A 21,380-nucleotide genomic window follows, 5' to 3' on the forward strand; every position below is an offset into this window, starting at 1 on the left:
AAGACGCCCAGTCTGGCTGCGCTTAGCGGAATACCTGACACGTGCTACAAAAGTCTCTAGTATTCCGTTAGCGGCATGGTCAGTACATCAAGTGAACTCGTCGTTGCGACATTGTTATCTCCGTTTCATTATTATTTTGATTCATTTATTAAAGCGACCTATATATATATATATATATATATATATATATATATATATATATATATATATATATATATATATATATATATATATATGGTATGCTGACCACATATGTCCAACTGTGTTCCGCACAACGAAAATAACCTCCTAATTAAAAGCGGCACAAATAATGTTGGCTCACAGGCTTCTCTAAAGCACAATGATCTGTTAATGAAATGGGGATTTATATATTACGGAGCGTTTTATTTCCTTTACTTTCTTTAATTTAGCCATTCAGTATGTGTCATTGGGCGTGTGCCTGTAGTTGGCCAATCCTCCAGAACGGGTATGTCTTAATGTGACACATGAGATACAGAATACCTAAGCGTTACTTGATACGTGTAGTAATGTTCTGCGCATACACCTGTCATCACCAAATTGTACGCATTGCCGATAAGGGTTTTTTTTTTGAAAGTTTGCCCATCGGCATACACTATTAAATATACAAAAGTAGGCATGTTTCGGCGATATACATCAATAGTGCACGACGGTTGGTCCCATAGAGCCAAGAATCATAGTATGGTGGTCTCGTGGGATGAAGGCCCAGTACTTACAGGTAGTGCCGTCGTATCTGGTTTAGGCCAGAGCATGCCCGCCAGAGCTCTTTGATTGTAGCCGCGGACGCTCGAGTTTGGCAATATGGGCAGGTATTCTCAAATGGTCCACGGAGGTGTTGTGGCCAGGCATAGGCGAACGAGGGGGTGAGTGCCGCGCCCACACGGAGATTCCCCAACACCACCTCCTCCTGGCGGGTAAGGCCGCCTGGAAGGTGTGAACCATACGGTGGAATTGTACTTCGTGTGGTGCGGCGGAGGATCTCCTTGCGGTGGAGGAAATCACCCTTGCAAAGTCGGTTGCAGCACACTGTGGGTAGCGGTGTCAGCTTGTATGTGAGTAAAAATAGTGCCCCGTGGAATCCGCTGTATCCGAAGCTGACCGGGCATCTGTGCAGTCATGTGGTGTATTTCGTCTGCGAAATGGTGGGCATTGTACATATTCCGAATCCCCTTTATGGCCGAGGTAGAGCCAGTGCGTATCATTATCATTGATGCGGGCGACGCGGAAGCAGCTGTCACCAAGTTTGTTGCGTCTCGTAGGGCCAAAAGTTCAGTACGAACCGATGGGACCGGAGTTGTCAGATGGTACACATAATTGCCACTTTTGGACGGGTAGAGCATGTAATTAACCGCTTCACTTAACCTTCGCATCACACAAATCCCAGCATGTTCATTAAACGTGCACGACTTTACTTTTTTTTCAAAGTATTATAATTTATTTCTTCAATTTTTGCTGTATAACATAAAACGTCTCTACCTGAATATCTCCAAAGCAACCTCTGTATAACAGATTTCACCGTTGCCATGCATTCATATAGGAGCTCCCGAGATAATTGTGCGCTGTTTGGCAACGACGGTGGGATGATCACATAATTCAGTTGGAAAATATGTGTAGAATTCACCGGCGCGACGCAAGAGCCGTGACCGGTGAAACTCTGGTTCTGCACGTACTGGGTGCCCGACAATGCTAATATGGTGGCGGATCCTCGCCTGCCTCGCAGTTTCCCCGCGACGCGCCGGTGTCGACGGTGATGCAGCGGCTGACTCCGGAGTCCGGAGACACGTGCGGAGTCCGGTACCTGGTGCGGTGCTACACGTTGCTCGATGAAGAAGAGACGCCCGCGCAGTGCAGGTAAGCGAGCGAGCTTTTATTTTTTCACTCTCTCTCATTTTCTCTCTATCTCTCGCTCTCTCATCGCTTTCCCTTTCCTGCACGAACTCGACCGGACTGCCAGTTGATAATTAACAGTTCGATGCGTTGTACTAAATAAATAAAGAAACAAAAACAAATCACAGTCTCGCCCGACAGGCGAAGAATTGATTGCGATAGCAAATTATTAGACAGCTGCACAACAAATACTAGACAAATAAGGTTAGTCGTTTTATCAGCTACATAAACTGCTGTAAGCATTCGCTTGCTAACTAAATTAACAGGCATGATGCCACGCGCGCATAGGCAAACACGAACATATCTCACTCGATGACCGCGGACACTCGCTGTGAGAACGCTGGCGTGATGAAGAGCAGAAGCAGCGGCGAGCGAATTCCTCTCCGAGTTGCCGCTCGCTTGAACGCGAACTAGGCGCGCAAGAGCACGCCGCACAAAATGCCATCAACTATCTCTAATCGGCTAATAACCCAGCGCAGTGTCCAAGATAGGACGCGTGTGGCCGTGTTCAGTCGCCGCAGCTGCACTCTTCAAAAAGTGTACACCCTTTGGGGCTTCTCTTGACCCACGACGATAATCACCATCCGCCATATTTGCGTTTGCTTTCTTGAAAAACTCGGCGCACGCTACTTTCCTGTCAAGAATGATGCGTCACGCTGATAACGAGCATGCCGTTCGTGACTAGGAAGTACCGGGCTCACAGAGTTAAAGGAAGGAAATGCGGGCAAGACAGAAGACGATTATTCTTGTGGGTCAAGTCGCGACCCAAAGTGTCGAAACCTTTTTAAGAGTGTGGAGCGGAAGAGGAGATAAGCAAAAAAAAAGCGTCGCGCGGAAAGCAAACGCTGTTAGCCGCCGACACTTTTTCATTCGGCACGTTATGGGGTTTGCGCACGATACCGGCAGCGCCATTTTCTTCTCACTGCTACGAAGTGCATTTGAAGCAGCAGGCACAACTGCGCGCTGGTGCGGTCTACTGGAATGCGGCGAATCCGAGGTGAAATCCCGCGGGGGATCGTTTCCTTTATTTATGTTTTTATTTTCCGTCAGTCTACGGTTGACAACCATTAATTCATAACGCCATACACGATTACATTTTTTCGAGTCAGCTATCGCTATGAGAAACAAAATATAAGTGAGAGAAGGGAGACCACAGAGCGCAGCGCCCCTAGGGTGCCCTTCCAAATTTCGCGTAATTTGGCGCTTAATATTTCAAATAAAATGAAATCAATTTTATTTCACAAACGTACATGATGTAGGTGGCACATACAAAAAGCCGAAATTAATCCGGCCTGGCATGGGTCTGTGCCTCTTTAAAAATTTGTGTACAAAAGTAAAGACAACAAGAATTACTGACAGCAGCCTCAGCATTCCGTTACCACTTCTGAGGGTAGAAGATATATATATATATATATATATATATATATATATATATATATATATATATATATATATATATATATATATATATATATATATAGCGGGGCGCTTCGAATTTTCTCAGACCTCTACCTGCATACGCGCGCCCACGCAGCCACAAGCGAGCAAAATAAAATAAAGAAAGAAGTGCGTGCGCAGTTCTTTCAGGTAGGAATTAAAGCGCGGCTTTAATCCCGACCTCTCGTCTCGTTCAAACGCAGAGGAAGCCCGCGTCGGCTGAAGGCCGAAATTCCCTCTGCCAGGCTTAAAAAAGCTTACAGCCTTCAAATATGGGCCGCGAACGCCAGGAAAGACGTCTCGTTAAAACCCGCGGATTGCTTGGGAAATGTCAACGCAGGTAACCAAAAGGATTCCAACCCGATCGACTTTGCGAAGTAAAGCCCGTGGAGGCGCATGAAGCAGTGGCGTACGTAAGCGTCTGCCGGAATGACAAAGTCGAAAATTTTGATTACTCGCTCGCACTGAAAAAATTTTGAAGAATAAATTCGGAGAAATGACATCGGTTTGGACGAGCTATATAAACCTGACCGAATTGCAGGCTAGTCAGCTGAAACAGTTGATTTAGGTTAATCAGAAGATGAGTGAGCAAGCATCGTATCATGTTTATCCCGGTAGTTTAACGCCACTTACTTCCTTGTGCACCGTTAATTTTCTTTCGTTTCTTTTCTTACTATAATTTAGTGCTGTATATAGGCCAAGGGCTGCTTGATTGTAATGGGTCACAATAAAATGAAAGTGGTGCCTTCAGTATGCACTACGGGGACAGCTGTAGAGCGTAGAAAAACTGAAGCTTAATCACGATGATTACTAAGCCCAGGACATAAATAATAATGTACGAACAGTCAATATTTATTCGAGAGGCATTGCCGAACTTCAAATTACGGTGAAGCTCCAGCCTTTTACAACTTTTTTTATGGATGTGTTCCGGCTCTGTATAAGAACGTAGATAGAAAGGAAGCGGTTTTATTGGAACGTACATCGGGAAAACACGAGCATGAACGAAAAAAGAAAGTAAAAGAGCAACTCGCAGAGCTTCTTTTGTGATCGCTCTTTCTGCTTCGTACGTCTGCAATTTATTCCTCAATGGATGGCTCACATTTCAGAAATCCCAAAGTAATTTGAGTTTATTTTTACTGAAGTGAACCGGACCTGCGGCAATGCTTGCGGTTTACTTTGACGACATGCTAGATTTTTTATTCACGGCACTAGGCGCACTTTCTTATTATCTTTTATGGCCAACAGCCCCACGTGCGACACATGTAACATCGACGAGACGCTCGCACACATTATCTGTGTCTGTCCGCGATACAGTGCTGAGAGACAAGTGATGTGCAGTGTACTGGACCAGTTGGACAATCGTCCACTTTCAGAACTAAAAGCTTTAGGCCAATGCTCCGATAGGACATCCGCGTTGAAGGCCTTACACGCGCTAGTAAGGTTCTTGCGGTCTACGGGGCTTCACGACAGACTCTAAGAATGCAGCCTCCTACCGCTCTGTAGTGTACGCGCTTTGTTTGTGCTAGCTTGTCTCCCTTTCTATCTCCCCCTTCTACTCTGTTTCTCTTTTTATCCCTCTTAACCCTTCCCCCTGCGCAGGGTAGCCAACCGGAACTACCTCTGGTTAACCTCCCTGCCTTTCTCTGCATTATTTTCTCTCTCTCTTATTATCTTTTTGTAAGAGCGCTTCGTTATCCAATGTCTCCACCATAGCGTGTTAGTTATCCTGGAACTAGGGCATTCGTTGCTGCGACAGACCGTCTTATGAGACCGCACGTGACCGCACGTGACCGCACGTTAATGAATGAATGAATGAATGAATGAATGAATGAATGAATGAAAAAAGTCGCATTTTCGCCCGAAAGGCGAAGCATCGACTGCGATAGCAAATTAGCAGACAACCATACGAAGTAGAGATAGTACTTTTATCGGCCGTTTCAACAGTAAAGATACATTTTATCTAACTAAATTAACAAGCATGGTGTCAGCATATATATATATATATATATATATATATATATATATATATATATATATATATATATATATATATATATATATATATATATATATATATATTATACTATCCCTACTTCGTATGGTTGTCTGCTAAATTGCTATCGCAGTCGATGCTTCGCCTTTCGGGCGAAAATGGGACTTTTTTTCATTCATTCATTCATTCATTCATTCATTCATTCATTCATTCATTCATTCATTCATTCATTCATTTTCTTTAGTTCTCTCACTGATGAGTACTAGCCAGCGTTTTCACGTGTTAATATGTTCATTTTTGTTGATATTGCAATCTCTTACGTTCCTATTTTCTCCGCAAATTAGGCAGACCAGTAAGAAGCATGATGCTGCGGAGTTCTCCATCAGGGCCTGGGATTACCCGACCCTACCGTAGAGCCAACAGTTTAGCAGCGTGTTATAGTAGCTGAGCAGGGTTTACAACAAAACGTCGACTTGCTTGCTGTTCCCCATCGTACTGGTTAACTGAGCATAAACGCTATCTCGAGCAGACCAGTTGATCGTCGCTAGGCAAGAACTCATTACCAAACACCGCGCAGCAGGCTGTTTTGTCTCTGATATTTTGTCAACGTTGACTTTACGAAGGTCGTAGCCAGACTGCGGCAGTCGTAACTGCCGAGTGTTTTGCCAACAGCACAAATTGCATATGTCGGCTCCGCCGTTACACTGGAGAAATGTGAATTTGGCGCCGGGCGTTATGGCGGGTGGTGAGAGAGAGACTTCCTTGGATGTCGCTACTGGCTCTGTGCTTTCTTTTTTTTTTTTTCTTATTCGTCGCGACTTAAAAACATTAAATAAATACAGTTCATAAATATGACTCTCGGGACCAGGAAAGGAGACGGAGACGTAATAAAAAGCACGTCATGAAGCCTGGAATATATATATGTAATATATATAACATTCTTCGTAAGCATGGTACTTTGTAGTAGAACAACGTACAGCAATATCAGAGCCAGCCAGGATATGTGTAACGTGGCTTCAAGTTTTCAGTCTGGCAGTACAAATTACAAGAAGAACGAGAGGTTTCATACTTTGTTCGAAAACTACACGTTCTAATGCGCGCTTTTCTCACCAACATCCGAAAAAACACACGCTTTCTTTGTATTTTGTTTGGGCGCTCGTGCAAGAAAGCTCTTCGCGAGATTCGTCTCCCCTGGGACTTGATCGCAGCCGTGTCTGATTTAAGCAAATTAGCCTATTTTGCGTTTATGCTTTTTGATTTATTTCTTCCGGAAGCATAGGCGTACAGGTTCATCTCGTTTACATTTATGTTTTTCTTACTACTTTCTCGATTTTTTTATTTATTCATTTTTTTACGAACAGTCAGTGTGAGAGTACACAGGAAGATGACATTAAAGAAAGGTAAAAAAAACGAGAACCTACTGCAGTTGCTGTGTCGCAAGAGAAAAAAGTATTAAAGCCGCTGCTCCCTGTCTGCGAGAGCTTTAGACCAGGTTCCGTGTTAGTCTGGAGTAAGGGTGTGCGAGCAGTGATTTTTGAAACCGTATCGAATGCGAATCGAATAGTGCCAAAAGCGAATTGGATCGAAAGCGAATACTTTTCGAATAGTTTTTGAACAATGGATAGCCGTTATCGCAATTAATATAAGAACTGCTCGCATGCCTGTAATCTTAAGTTAGCAAGTTTCTGTCATTACATAGTACGTTATGACAGTTGTTTATTAAAAGCGCAAACGGAGCATTAGAAGTAAGCAAGTAGTTTCTTCACATGCACAGGGATCTTCAGAGAGTGCGAATGGTCGCTCTACAGCCTGGAAAGTATGGCTACGTAATTGACGTAGCCTGCTTCACTACGCAAGCTCTAATGCTTTATGTCTGTGCTGTGCCCGCGGCGGTGAAAACTTGCCGTACATTGGCTCCTGTCTTATGTTTCGTTGGGCGCAGTTGACGTTTTCAAATGTTCTAAAAGTGTTCGAAAATTTTTTTCGTTTACGAACCTTGAGTATTCGATTCGAAGACCGAATCGAGTAGTATGAAGACCGACTCGAATAGCATACTATTCGATTGGTTATTTAGGAGTTTCGAATATTCGCACAGCCCTAGTCGGGGGAAAACATCAGAACACACCATGCAGGAAAGCTCCACACGGGAGCGAGTATTAGAGAGAGAGGAAATGCAGCAAGGAGGTTAACAAGAAGCAAGTCTCCGGTTTGCTACCCTGCACATAGATTAGGGAAAAAATAAAGAAAGGGACGAGGAGAGAGATAAAAGAAAATCAGTGAGTGCTACAGGCGTTTACTGAGTCCGGTGGATCGCAAGAAGCACAACTGTGTACAACCGTTCGGTTATAGGATACGAAGTCACGTCTATGTGGGAGAACTGTCTCTTCCGACAGAGGTTGCTTGTCGAACTTGAGCACAGAGGTAAGTGAGCGTCTCTGTGCACAAGAATGCGGGCACTGGGACACATTATGGCGGATGGTTTTCTCTTCTCCACGGCGATCACAGGCTGTGATGTCGGCCATTCATACGTGGAAGGCGTCACTGGTATTAGTCAGCATGAAATGGTCGCGTCTTCTAAAGGCAGTTCTGACGGTACACGGAGACGTAAGTTATGGTCCCGGGAATGTAGTTGCGGTATGTCTGAAGTTGGGCCCGTTCCAATCAGATAGCGTGCACTGGCGTGAAAATGTGCAAAGTTTTCTTGCAGCATTCTTCCTTGAAAGCGGGATTAATAAATAGTGGGTTTCTCTGTGGGCCAATTGAGCCGCTTCCTCCGCACATTCATTACCGATAATGCCACAATGACTCAGTAAGCAGAAAAAAAAAAGGACGCGGCGTACCTTCTCAGCTAAGTGACGTATCGCTTCTGCAATATCAAATAACAGTTGTTCATGTGGACCAGGACGCAGGGCTTACTATGAACTCCGAGAGCGGAGATGAGTTTTCAAAACAACTAAGGCGTGCTGCACATTTTGCGCTGACGTAACTTCTGGCAGACAACTATTAAAATGAGAGCGTTCAATGTCAGTGACCTAACAAGAGGCCAGATCACTCAATCAGACAGCGTACGAGCGAGTAAATTAATGCCAGCGACTGCATGTTGTTGCCTGTTAACAAGCCACATGAACAAAAATGGATGCGAGATGACTCCGCAACAACATTCAGAACCTCACATGACACCACATGTCTTGCGCTCCGAAAACACCACCGCCAGCGTTGTCATCGCCTTAATATGTTTATCCTATCGGAAACGTTGCCCCGATGCGAACCATGCTTCGATTTTTCGTTTTACTGCTTTCGAAGTTCCCACTGCTAAGTGTCAAGCAACGCATGGCAGAAGCTTACTTGTGAAGCATTAATGCGCTGGGCATGCTAACTACGCAAAGTCATTTGTACCCGTGTCTGCAGAGGCTGCTCACAATATGCTGTGGCTTCGACAGATCGAGTACACTTAAAGGCGTCGGAATACGGACAGACCAGCACGAAAACAATGGGCGGTTACTAATTGAAATCGATTTAGCGAGTCACTTATTCAGTTCCTGCATGAAGCAAGCCCGCACGCATTCCTTTAATTGCTCTTACATGCCGTGTGGCGCTATGTACGAAAAAAAAAAGAAAGAAGTGGGGGCGGGGGGTGACCTGGAAATTTTGCGCACCTTGTGCACACCTTGTGCAAACATCGCTATACTTCCCCATCAGCAATCTCTCTCTCCTTCGTTTCCCTTCTCTTTTACCCTCGTCTCTATAGCGTACTGAGTACGTGCCCCATTAAAAACAGTACTGCCAAAACCTTCTCTCCCTCAATTCGCAGAAGCTGCGTGAACATCGGCATCCGCAAGGTACAGTGCGCCACCACGCCGCGCCCCATCTGCGTCGGCCCGCGGTCGGCGTTGCTCACCAAGGACTTCCCTCTCAACGCCGGCAAGCTGGTGGTGGAGGCGAGCCTCGAAAAAGAGGTGCGCACCGGTGCACATCGCACACGCCACAGTCGCATTATTATTATCGTTTCTTAACGCGTCAGCGTTAAGGAGCTCATGTCGCAGAAAAGCCGGTGTCGTCGGTGTCGGCGGCGTTGGTCGTGAGCGATAAATCCCGGCAGGCACTATTTTTTTATTTTTCCCTTTCTGTCTGAAACCTATTTTCACGTTCAATTGCTTCCGTTCTCGTCTCGTGCTCCACCGCGTTTTCTGTGTTCGCGGCACTGGTAATCTTAGGAGCAGGTTCAAGATCCTCGGAAAAGGACGAAACGACGCTTCGATAAGTACACCGAGCTTTGCCGTTTTTCTGGGCGCGTCATCCTTGTCGCGTTAGTTTGAGCGAATCGTTGGATGGACGTCTTGAAACTTTGCGCACGAGAGAAGACAACGCAACCTCGACGAAAGAGAAGCCAAATAAGGAATTACCTATCGGTCTCCTTTGATACAAGCAGCTCGTGTACCAGCTCGCAACCTCTACAGCTTCTTCTTGTTTATGTTGAAATTAAAACTGTGCCAACGGAATTACCAGCAACCAGCGAATACCGAGAGCGCAATACCACCATTACTATTTGTTTCTTAATTAACTTCAAGTTTACGTGAACCTCCGTTATATTCTTGCTTTATTCGATTTCTCAGAGTAAATAATAAATGATAATGATAAATAGCAAAAAAAATCGTCTGCTCCGCCCTATGTATGACGGCTTTAAAGCGGATTTGAAAAGCTTAAATAAGGAACCAAATAAATTCAAAACACGGCACTATTTAGGTTTTAAGACTATGTTCTAAACAAACAATAGATGTAATGTACTCGCGTACCGTTATAACTAATAAATTGTTAAATTCTAGAAATAGAAAAACAAGGAGACTTCCAGTGAGGTGTTTACAAGTCAGTTTTCGTCAGGGCTTGTGTTGTAATCTCGCGCGTCCGTATCCTTCGAGCTTACTTGAAGTATTAAGCCTAACCAGTAGCCAAAGTCAGCAGAAGAGGTAGACGACAAATGAAAACTGTCCAACAGGGTAGAATGTGTCAAGAGGAGATCCTTTGGAGCTCGTTGAACGCCAGCCAACTAACTTTATTGAACTAACTCACCTTTGCAAACTCTGGTGCAGACAAACCGTTTCGCAAGTTCTAGCAAGCAGTTTGATATTACGCTGCGCTTTTTTCCCGAGTCCTTGGTTTTCGTAGTTCCCGGCACTCGAACATATGACAAAGTAGGCGCGTATCCGTACCTTGAATCAGTACCAGGCGTAGTCAAAAGCAGTATATTTAGCGTGCGTTCCCGAGGCCTTGAATTTTAGTGAAATGCGTGAACAAATGTTGATTAAAAAGCGCTAAGAAAAAGGCTGGAAAACCGGCATCGTAAAGGCAGTAAAGAAAAACGAGGTGGATTAAGGGAACATTACATGTCGTACATATTTAATTTAGCTTGGTAAACAAATACAGGCCAAGTTAATAACTGGAGTGCATACTTGTTGCTTCAAACTACCAAACAGAGGCGGAGAAGAAATAAAGAAAGTTTGGCCACCTTGATGACACTTTATATCACCCTTACTTCAGAGGAGGTGATCGTAGCATCTATCCATGCATTCGTCTGTCGTCCTATTCCGAATGGCGTACGCGAGCTCGAGCTTTATCAACGTGTGGCACGGTCTTAGCGAGTACACGACGACGTTCCAGGTGACGGAGGAACATTACCTGGACAACAGCGGGCACTCGCCAGATTACGACGCCCTAATTTTCATCATTGCGCCGAGCTTCGCAGACGGTCGCGAGCTGCGGCACTATACCGCGTGAACCCGCGCACCTTTCGTCACCCGCAGAGCGAACAAAAGCGCGCAAAGCCGCAACGATTCGAAACAATGGTCGCTCTCCGCAACAGATGCGCGGGCGCGCCCATCTCGTCGGCTTCGCACTCAATCAGCGACACCCTCGTGGCTCATCACGGGGCAAGCGCGAAGCACGGCGCGCGTTCTGCGGCTCCGTGCCGTGCGAAGGAGTACCGCAGCACGTCACGGTCCTCCGAGGACGGCTCCGTTAATTGTCTCACGTTAATTCACACGCCCGAGCGACGCGGCGCAGCCGCCGAGGAAGCGCAAGAAAGAACCGCGCGCGGAACGGGTGGGTGGGCGCCTCTCCGTCCTCTTGGCGAGACGCATGCGTCTCGTTTAGGGCGAAGAAAGACTGCGCTGATTGCGGAAGACGTGGACGGCGCCGCTGCCGGAGGCAGCAAGCGCGCCCGCGGGCTTCTGACTCGATTAACGCGCTCGTCGAGAGCGCCTGGCGGTGCGGCCGTGTCGCGGGGGCGCTATGCGGACGAGCGAGCGCCGGCCAACAAATGAAAATGAATGTCTCCCACGGCGTCGGCGACGAAACGGACCGCGGTCTCGCGGCACGTGAGAAACCGCGCCGAGGCTCGCGACGCAAGGACCGCGCGTCCAGCCGGTGCCGTGCTATAGCTGCCGGACAACGGCGCGGCCGACCGTTGCACGGCACAAATGCGACGACGCCGCTGCCGCCGCCGCTCGCGATGCCTTTCTACGCGTTTCTGCCTGCTTCTGCTACTTTTACAGTTGGCCTACCACGACGAGAGCTCCGCTGAAGGCGTTCGTTTGCCTTCGCGCTTGCGACCGTGTGCCTTTGACAGAAAGTTGCGTTCTCGGTGAATGTCCTCCCTCATTTACACATCAAAGGAACTGAACACACCCGCTTTATGCGCCTGCTTCTATACAGTGGCATGTGCCAATCCTTCACTTTATCTATCTCGCTCTCTCTTTATCATAACCCTGTTCGTTCACACTTGCTTCTACAGACTGTGGCACTCAATTTCCTCCATATACTGATGCGACGATCACCTATAGCCGTATCAACATATTTATAGCACGCACATTTCTTCCGCATCACTCGTGCTGAATGAAAACCAGGAGCTTGCGATATTGCTTTTCCAATACCGGGTGCAACTTTCAGGCGGTCGAGCGAAGAGACATTCATGCCCACTGGGGAGGAGGCAGGCGACGTAGAAGTTACTGAGGCACCAAAGTCACCCGAGCTGCTCTTCGCTGACTCCAGCGCTTATAAATTTGAAGGAATTATTTGTTCAAACATTGTACAGTTCTTTGCTCTCTAGATGAGGCGAGTGAGCGAGCGTCGACCTTTCGAAGCCCGATTTGTTTTAGTGTGTGGAAGTCTGACCGCGCCAACCTATGCGAAGGCTGGCTGTTTATTTTTTACCGAAATTTGTGCGTGTCATAAATTACGGATATTTAACTCTAGTTTTCAAGGATCTCTCCTGAAAGCGTCTAGATTGTCTTTTTTTTTGCTGCGTCACAAATAAAGATGAAATTACTCCAAAATTAACAGAAAATAAGTAAGGCATTTTCTTTTTCTTTTTTTTTTCACATCAGTTAGCACGTGGTCAAGAACCAAACCCACTACTTCGTGCACATCAGTAGAAGAACGTCATAGTTTTTGACCCGCCGCGAAGGAAACCACGAATAAATCTAGACAAACATAAAACTCACATTTGTGACACAGAAAAAAGGAAAGCAGTTTTCTTCCACCCCTCTTTATCTCTCACAATGAGGATGACACAGAGGGCGCCAAAAGTCAGCAGCGCAATAACGCGGCGCTACATTCACCACTCCCGAAAAAAAAAGAAAAAAAAGAAAAAACATTTGCTCCTACCTCAAGGTCGTGGCGTGCTAGCTTAGCGTAAGGAAGGAAGCAAGAGAACAGGAAAAAGCTTGGTTGATCATTTCCGGTCGCGGAGGTGCTCGCGAGTGCACGGGAGAGTCACAATTAGGCGCGGCAGCGGGCGCGCTGTGTACCCGTCGCCTAGCGACCGCATTCCGAACCTAATGGACGCCTCTCCCGTGCGACCGTTAGCCGAGCCGCGCGATAATGAATGCAGCGTGTTCTTCTTCCTCGGTGTGTGCGTTCTTGACTTGTAGCACGTTCCTCCCGGGCTTTACACGTCTCGGCGCGCCGTAATGATAAAGTCTAACGGTCCTTTCATTTCGACCCGCAGACAGACGGTCTGTCTGTCTTTATTTTTTGCTTTATTTTTTACTTACCCCCGTCGTCACAAGCTACGACATCGCTACGATAATGGCAAGGAGGCTCGCAAAGCCTCATTAATAAGAGCGAACGCAGCAAAAAAACGTCCGTGATGCGATGACCAACAGGAAAGAAGTAACTACGACAAGGCGATGTGGAATATTTTCTTTCCTGCGCACTGATCTTCCTAAAAGAAAAAAGAAAGTACGAGTCTTGTTAGGCGTTCGTAGTGGCCGTGCGAAATGTTCCGTGAGCGGAGGGAGCCTGCGAAAATTCGCCCATAAGCGCTAATGAGCGAGCATGTATTAGCGATGCGGATACACGTGCGCGGATTGGAACCGCGTCAGCGATGCTCGTCGGGATGATCTTGCTGTTTCTATTCTTTTCTTTTTTAACTTATTTCGCTTGTTCGTGGTGATCGGCAATGCGGGACTAATGCTGCGGAAAGGATGCCGCTACGTCGTCAGCATCATTTGACTCCGTACGACGTGGTCAGTCGCTGCTCCGCTAAGCTGATCACGTCCTCGGACACAGTTTCTCAAGGCAGATGAGGAACCGTATTAAACGGCGCCTGCGCTTAAGCTCTCACCATTACAGCCTCTAACTTCGGTGATCTCAACCGTAAACGACGCGTAGACTTTGCTTATAATTCCGACCATTACTCGTACGAACCTCGACGCTCTCAGAGCTGCGTTCTCTGCGAATCGCAAAATGTCCGCAGCTCATAACACAACGGCAGTCTGAGAAAATGATGACTGTAAACCTAACTGCTTCGGATAGACGTCAGCGGTTTCTTAACGCGTTGATACTTAGTTACTCTCAATTCGTCTCGTTTTATATCATTTTCACTCAAGGATTCCCGTACAACATGGAATAAGTCCATTCTTTTGTCGCGTGTTGCATTTGCCGCGATGGCGTGGACTGCACGAAGCAAGGACGCAGGAACAAAAGACGCGTACGGCAAGTACTGGCACCAGGCCAGGGCCTGTATTCACCAAAAACGTTCTTGCACTAAAATTGTTCCTAAAAGCAGGTGCCAGACAATCTCACTGTTGGACGTATTATTAGCGAAGGCGTCCGGCCAATAAATACTAAGCTGCTCTAAGGAACGAAAACACTGCGAATACGGCCCCAGTCTTTTTCTTAGACAAAACGACCAAACGCTCAAAACGACCAAAACGACCAAAACGACCAGACAAACGACCAGACCAGGTTATTTCGGCAAAGCGCCTGGTTTTCTTTCTCTTTTTTTTTTGCAGAAAATAGTCCACGGGCTTTGAAATATTACGCAATAAGACTTTGTTTCGGGCTCTAACTGGTTCAATACGACACTACGTAATTACTCAACTAGCCCAAAACAAAGTATTCTTCCATTTGTCTATTCTTGGACTGGTGTGCGAGCTGACATGATTTTGATTGCTCTGATTCTGTGGTGTGTAAGAAACACAAACGCTGTTCACACGACACATAAAAAAATGCGATTCGAATCTTGCGTACTTTTACGTTTATTTCATATAATGTCCATGTGAAAGAGATGTCATTTATGGACTCCACGTGGAAGCGTAGTACAATAGTTTTTCAGCTAGCGGGATTGCCAGTCTAAGTAATTTGCGCAGTGAGAAGAGAATAATTCCCCGTTCTAAAGACATAATGAACGTAATACTTTTGTTTTCAGCTCTACTTCCACGGCGAAGAAATTGTGGTTAAAGTGAACGTCCAGAACCAGTCGCAAAAGACGGTGAAGCACATCAAAGTTTCGAGTAAGTAGGTCTCTCTCTTCAGTGCCGGACCACGGTGTTTGCTCACTAGACCTCCTTTACATTAGTATGTGTGCCTAGTGTTCTGCCTTGATTTTAGGTAATGAATGGGAAAAAATGGGAGAGCACAAGCGCCTTCGAAACCTTTCAGAAATCGTGCCATCTAGTTTATTCACTCACCATTCTACATAACATCAGCGTACCTCCTTTAAAAGCAGATTGTGGTATGCAAAATTATTTTTTCCGCCGCCGTTCCATTGCCAGCTTACAATTTATTTATTTATTTATTTATTTATTTATTTATTTATTTATTTATTTATTTATTCATTCATTCATTCATTCATTCATTCATTCATTCATTCATTCATTCATTCATTCATTCATTCATTCATTCATTCATTACCAATAGGTGCCAAAAGGCATTACAGGGTGCAGGGGGGAGGCTACAGTCAGCTATAAAGGTTCGCAAAAAAGTTTTTCCACGCAACGTGTCAGGGAAAAAAAGAAAAGAACGCTCACACCATACATCTTACCACCATCACGTGGTCGTTCACGAAACGTAGCGCATCCAGCCGTCCTCGTTTGCGTACTGTCACTTTTGGGTCTTCTGTTTTCCTCGAACCACCGGAGAGCGTAACATTTCTTGCGATGTCGCGGCCATAAGCAGTTCATCTGCCTTCACGGTAGATGTTGCCTCTTATCACTCGTTGTGACGAAGTAAACAGCACATTGTATTTTAAGCCTCGTAAGTTGTAAACCGTTATACAATACACCCAAAGTGATTAAATAAAACTGAGACTGCCTACAACGAACACTACGTGAAAGATCACACAGACCACTAAACTTTCTTTTACTGGTCAGTCGAGTTTCACATTTTCGCACTTATAAACTCACCCACCTCAAATATCTACAGCCTCTCCAGCTATGCTGTTGCATTCACTTTCGCGTGATTCACTGTATTTCTCGGTTGTCCAAACAATGGCACGGATTCTCAAGCGAAATGAGCGAACTATCTTGTATCCGTAACGCATAGCATCGGGTTTTCTTTCTGCTTCCCACTCTCTTACGCAGTCCTCCAAGTCGTGGACATCTGCATGTTCTCTACGGGCCGCTGGAAAGTTTGTGTCGCTACGGCAAACGGAAGGTGAGTGAATCCTTTCTGTGTCTCCACTCAAACTCATGAGCAAACTGCATCTGTAGCACAGACGAGAACAAACTGACGCATCCTCAAACTCATTCCTAATAAACGCAGCTCGTTAAAATTTACTGTATAGAAACTACCTGGCACAGGGCAAATAGATATGCCGAACGACATGGCAATCGGTATAATTTTGGGCTCCGCCAAAGGTTACCATTTATTAAGTATTATGCCTATTAGCTTAGAGTGCCAGCACGTTACGATGAGTGTGACATACTCTAGATACACTAATAACAAACGGAAAAACAGAAGAAGCGTTCACCAGAATGCATTCGAAACATCGAAAAGAACGTCAGAACTTGTCCGTGCTCATCTCTAGATTCCCAGTGGCGTTCTTACTTTCTTGCTATATTGTCCTCCAATTTGCGTCTCCGGCATAGTGTATTTGTCCGGGACACACAACACAAAGCTCACGTCGTAGGGAGTGAAATCAAAGTGTACATTTCAGGACGGTGAAGATACATCGGTACGCAAGGAGAGAGAGAAGAGAGAAAGAAATGTTTATTATACGAAACAGTGTCCCGAGCGAGGACGGGTATCACCCTAAAGTGGGAAGACTCCTTAGTCCAGGAACCCTCTGGCTTCGACTGCCCTCTTGACCATGGCGACGAGTTGTCGTTGGTCTTCCAGAACCCCGAGGGTTAGCTTGGCCTCCCACGTTTCGAATAGGTCGTTTACTTCTATTGCTCGTTTTGCGTGCGTCTGTAGTTGCATTTCGCTGCCTTCCTGCCACGGGCATTCCAGGAGCAAGTGTGCCAGAGTGTCGGGTACGTTGCAGAGAGTGGGCAGAGGTAGCCGTAGAGCGTCGGGTAAAGGCGATGCATTATCAGGAGGGGAAAAAAAGGTTCTGGGGTGTTGTGGGAATAAGAGAGGCGACAAACTTGACCTGGCGCGAGACCTTAAACGCACCGTGCAATACGAGCTTCACTTTTGCAGCAAGGACGACTGCCCCGTGCTTCCCGGCTCGACAGTGGAGCGCCGCGTGTCGGTGACACCATCCCTGGAGGAGAACCGCCAGAAGTACGGCGTCTTCGTCGAGAGCTACAAGGGCGACGACATTCACTGCCTCGCTTCTTCCACCATGTGAGCGTGCGAACTATACGAGGGCTCGTTAAGGTCCCTTGTGCGGCGGTGTTTCTTCTGCGTTCCATTTTGTTACCAGCAACGCTGAACGAAATGCAAGCACCTGCATGGAAGGCGGAAAGCTCAAAATTTCGTAAAGATCTTCCTGCGAAATACTGTATCAACGATTGATAGTGTAACTTGCTGCTGCTGTTATTGTAATCCCATTTATCTTTCGAAAATGAAAAAAAAAATATTCTAATGAAGCGAACACTATGCAATATTGTAACATAGGTTTCTTCTTTTTTTTTTCTCTTTATTCGGCGTTCTCGCTGGGTGCGCTTAGTTGCATAACAATGTAGTTATTGCACTGCTGGAGAGGAAGTAAAATGAATTGGAGCTATTAGATTGTCTCTGTCCCCTATGAGAGGGAAAGGAGCAGATCGATGTGCACGGCATGTGTGTGTGTGCGCGTATATATATATATATATATATATATATATATATATATATATATATATATATATATATATATATATATATATATATATATATATAAAATAAGATGTCAACAAACAAGAATGCCCATGACAACATAGGGGAAATTACTTGTACTTACTGATTAAACTAAAAGAGTGATAAATTAATGGCAATTAAAGTGGGTAAGGTGGATGAGCATCACACGCGTAACGCGAAGACGTGGGTTCGTCCTCCACCTGCGGCAAGTTGTTGATCCACTTGCATTTCTATTAATTTATCATATCTTTAATTCAGTTAGCAAGTACAAGTAATTTCGCTTGTGTTGTCCTTGATGTCATGGTTTGTTGGCTTCCTTATATATATATATATATATATATATATATATATATATATATATATATATATATATATATATATATATATATATATATATATATATATATATATCTTCTGCTATTGTTCCCCTGGAAACGGGAAGATAGGACAGGCTTCACGCGCGCCTAATTTGCCTGCTCACAAAAAGAGTAAGCAGTGACTAAGCTGTGAAAGCACAGCAGCTGACGCGTATCGAAGCCGAGGTAAATGTACTCGTTCGTTTTGCTAGCCCAAAAATAAGAAGCAAAAGAAGAAAACCACACCCGACACGAAAGCTGGTAGAGACAAACCCATATGCAGCATGACGCATAGGCTGTGGATTTTGGCAATATTGCAGATAACGTAAACGGCAAAGCGAGGGGACGATGTGTAATCAACTTTTGAAGTTGCACAGTATTTCGAGGAAACCGAGAATCCTGATCCCGGAATAAACAAAAAGCGGATTCACTCCTTTTGGAGCGCAGCTCTTAGGTGCACGTTCCTGCGGCGAGCGTCCTCGGCGTCCTCGGCGTAACCGAGCAAGCGAGCACATCGAAGCATGAAAGAGCGAACGCGGAGCGTAGCCAACACCACCTAGATAGCACAAGGCCTTTTCACTCCGATCCATGACGTCACGCTACCTGGCCCGAAATTTCTATTGACAAGGCTGGCGTGATGAAAGCGATGACGTCAAAATCACTGTTGCCTACTCGGGAGCATCCCCATTAGATCTTGTGGCAGTCGGGCCAGGTAGCATGACGTCATGGATCGGAGTGAAAAGGCCTTGCGCTATATCTAGGTGGTGTTGGCGTAGCGGGTGGATAAAAGACGTCGAGAGAGCGCGAGAAGGAAAGCGGAGGAGGAGGGTATGGCGAAAGCGTGGAAAGAAAGGCGGAGTGCCGCGCAAGACGGGCTCTCCGGCGACGATGGCTACGAGATGGCACCAGAGTAGCGCGCGTCGTCTGTTCGCCGACGACGCTACCGATACCATATATAGAAACAAAACGCTGCATGTGCGGAGATGTGTCTGCGGTGGCTGCTGGCAATCGCGCCCGCGCGTCAACCACGCGCTGCCTCTCACGGTCTCCCAATTGGCGAGGCAGTCGCGCCACACTTGGCTCCATTTGCAACGTGCCGCGCGAGACAGATTGTCCGAGTCAGTCAATATACTGCGAAATTAAAACACGTATAGAGCTCCGCTTAATTTTCGCATTATGAAGTATTGTAATCGTCGGTAAATATTTTTCTTTTTTTTCTTTCATGGGGGGTGGGTGTAAAGAGAGACGTTTAAACCTTAAAAGTAATTCATAATATCAGTCAATTATTTGACCTGTAAGGTAAACAAGGAGCGGTCGGCCAGTTTTTTACTTTATTTTTCTTTTCTTTTTGGCTAAAGGCCCAGCGCAAAGAAATTAACAGGCTTTGCAATCAGAGCGTGAGTGTTGTGTATGGTGAGCCTTTTTATGTCGTGTTTGCTGCCATAGACGAGACTCCCCGAAACTTCGTACATACGCTCCTAAGTTTACGACTTTTGGAATGCACGGATAAAAAAACGAAAAAAAGGCGTGATAATAAAGCGGAGCATGGAAGCACTGATCTGTGCGTGGAAGTGTCGAATAATGCCGTCGATCTTTATCTCTTGGCACGGTGTTAAGCCCTGACGGCAAAGTTTGTCGACAGGACTTGATACTCTTTCCCAATGTGGAGTGCATAGCCCTGCATCTTTCTCGCTGCTGCCTGTTTTCAACGATGCAGCCAGAGCCACGTGTGCGTGTTTAGCTTAGCGTGGCTCATGCGTACATCGAAAACTGCAGCGTACGCTAACGACCCCGCCTTCATTTACTCTGCTCGCAGCATCTCGGACCAAGCCAGGAAGAACCTGTTCGGCATCGTCGTCTCCTACGAAGCGAAAGTGAAAGTGTATCTCGGCACGCTGAGCTCCCTTTCGGGGTGAGTGAGATCCTGCTGCTAGGGTACTGCTCCCGCAGCCCTCTGGCGGTGCTGTTTTTCGATGCTGCGTGGCTCATTTCGGCCGCGTCATACCTTAACGGCACGAGGTCGCCATCAGCCGGATTAAAGGCAAGCGCGGTAAACGACGCAAATGGTATACATGGCGCCCAAATAACGAACCCCCATAAGTTTCTGAACGTATGTTGGCAGTCAAACCCATAAAGGTTGATAAGAGGATAGAGTTCCCGCGCTTCGGCAAAAGCCGCGCAGCTTGTTACGAAATATCCCGTGCAAGTATGTAGTGTAGAACCCCCAGAATATGGCATTCTGCCAACAGAAGATTAGAACATGCGAGAATAAAGGAAAGAGGAAGTGCAGTGCGGAGTCAACATATTCTGCATCCTACCGGCGTTATTCAGGGGGGAGCGAAAAATAAAAGAGGTCGCCGATCTTCTACCATACGTGAACCCCCTGGCGCAACCTTGCTTTTTCTTTATTTACTTCTTCAGTTCTGTTTCGGGAAAGCAAGTTCTGCGCTTGTAGTTCGCATCCCGCGGCATTTCAACACAGTATGAATGTCTGCATACGAATGTACGAATGTTGGTATAAATGTCCAATAGAGAGAGAGGGAGAGAGAGAGCTAAACCATTTTGTTATTTCTTTCTGTCTGTAATTTTCTTTTTTTTTCACTCGGAGCTTCAACGAATGCAGTGAGCAAAAATGCCACAATGCCCCAGTGGCGGCTAAGCTGAATGTAATAAATACCATATTTCTTTGAAAGAAACGTTTACGACAATACTTCGCGGCAGGTTCTAGGCGCGCAATGTAAATGCTTAGTCTGTTGGTTACAGCACACGATATCAATTCATTCAATCAATCAATCAGTTAACCAGTCAATCAATCAATCAATCAATCAATTAATTAATCAACGAATACTTTATTGCCTTCTCTAATAGACAGAGGTGGGGCGAAGCGCGGGGAGAATGGTTTTACAAAGGTTCCTGGCCCCTTCGTTTTGGCATACACAGCAGATGACACAGCATACACTAATATTCTGTACGTTGAAAGGGACTGGCAAACAATTTTTACGGTACCTTTTTTTTTTAAGTGTCATGGAATGCTTACCGGTCAGAGCACCAAATCATTATGTGCTAAGGCTAAAAACGCCGTGTAACGTTTTTTATCAGAATTTTTCGATCTGCTTTGAGGATGC

At 45.8% G+C, this 21,380-nt stretch overlaps 1 protein-coding gene across 1 annotated transcript in view; it reads left to right on the plus strand.

The window, feature by feature from the left end:
- Nucleotides 1–21,380, plus strand: part of LOC135910253 (phosrestin-2-like) — a 314,202-nt gene that overhangs the window by 284,462 nt on the left and 8,360 nt on the right. Inside the window, exons 6-11 of the mRNA XM_065442324.1 lie at nt 1,739–1,869; nt 9,147–9,291; nt 15,042–15,126; nt 16,195–16,267; nt 17,258–17,404; nt 20,072–20,167. Coding sequence (XP_065298396.1) covers nt 1,739–1,869; nt 9,147–9,291; nt 15,042–15,126; nt 16,195–16,267; nt 17,258–17,404; nt 20,072–20,167 — 677 coding nt within the window. The remainder of the gene's footprint in view (nt 1–1,738; nt 1,870–9,146; nt 9,292–15,041; nt 15,127–16,194; nt 16,268–17,257; nt 17,405–20,071; nt 20,168–21,380) is intronic.

Source organism: Dermacentor albipictus, chromosome 1 (assembly GCF_038994185.2).
Source record: "Dermacentor albipictus isolate Rhodes 1998 colony chromosome 1, USDA_Dalb.pri_finalv2, whole genome shotgun sequence".
In the NCBI taxonomy this organism is placed as follows: Eukaryota; Metazoa; Arthropoda; class Arachnida; order Ixodida; family Ixodidae; genus Dermacentor; species Dermacentor albipictus.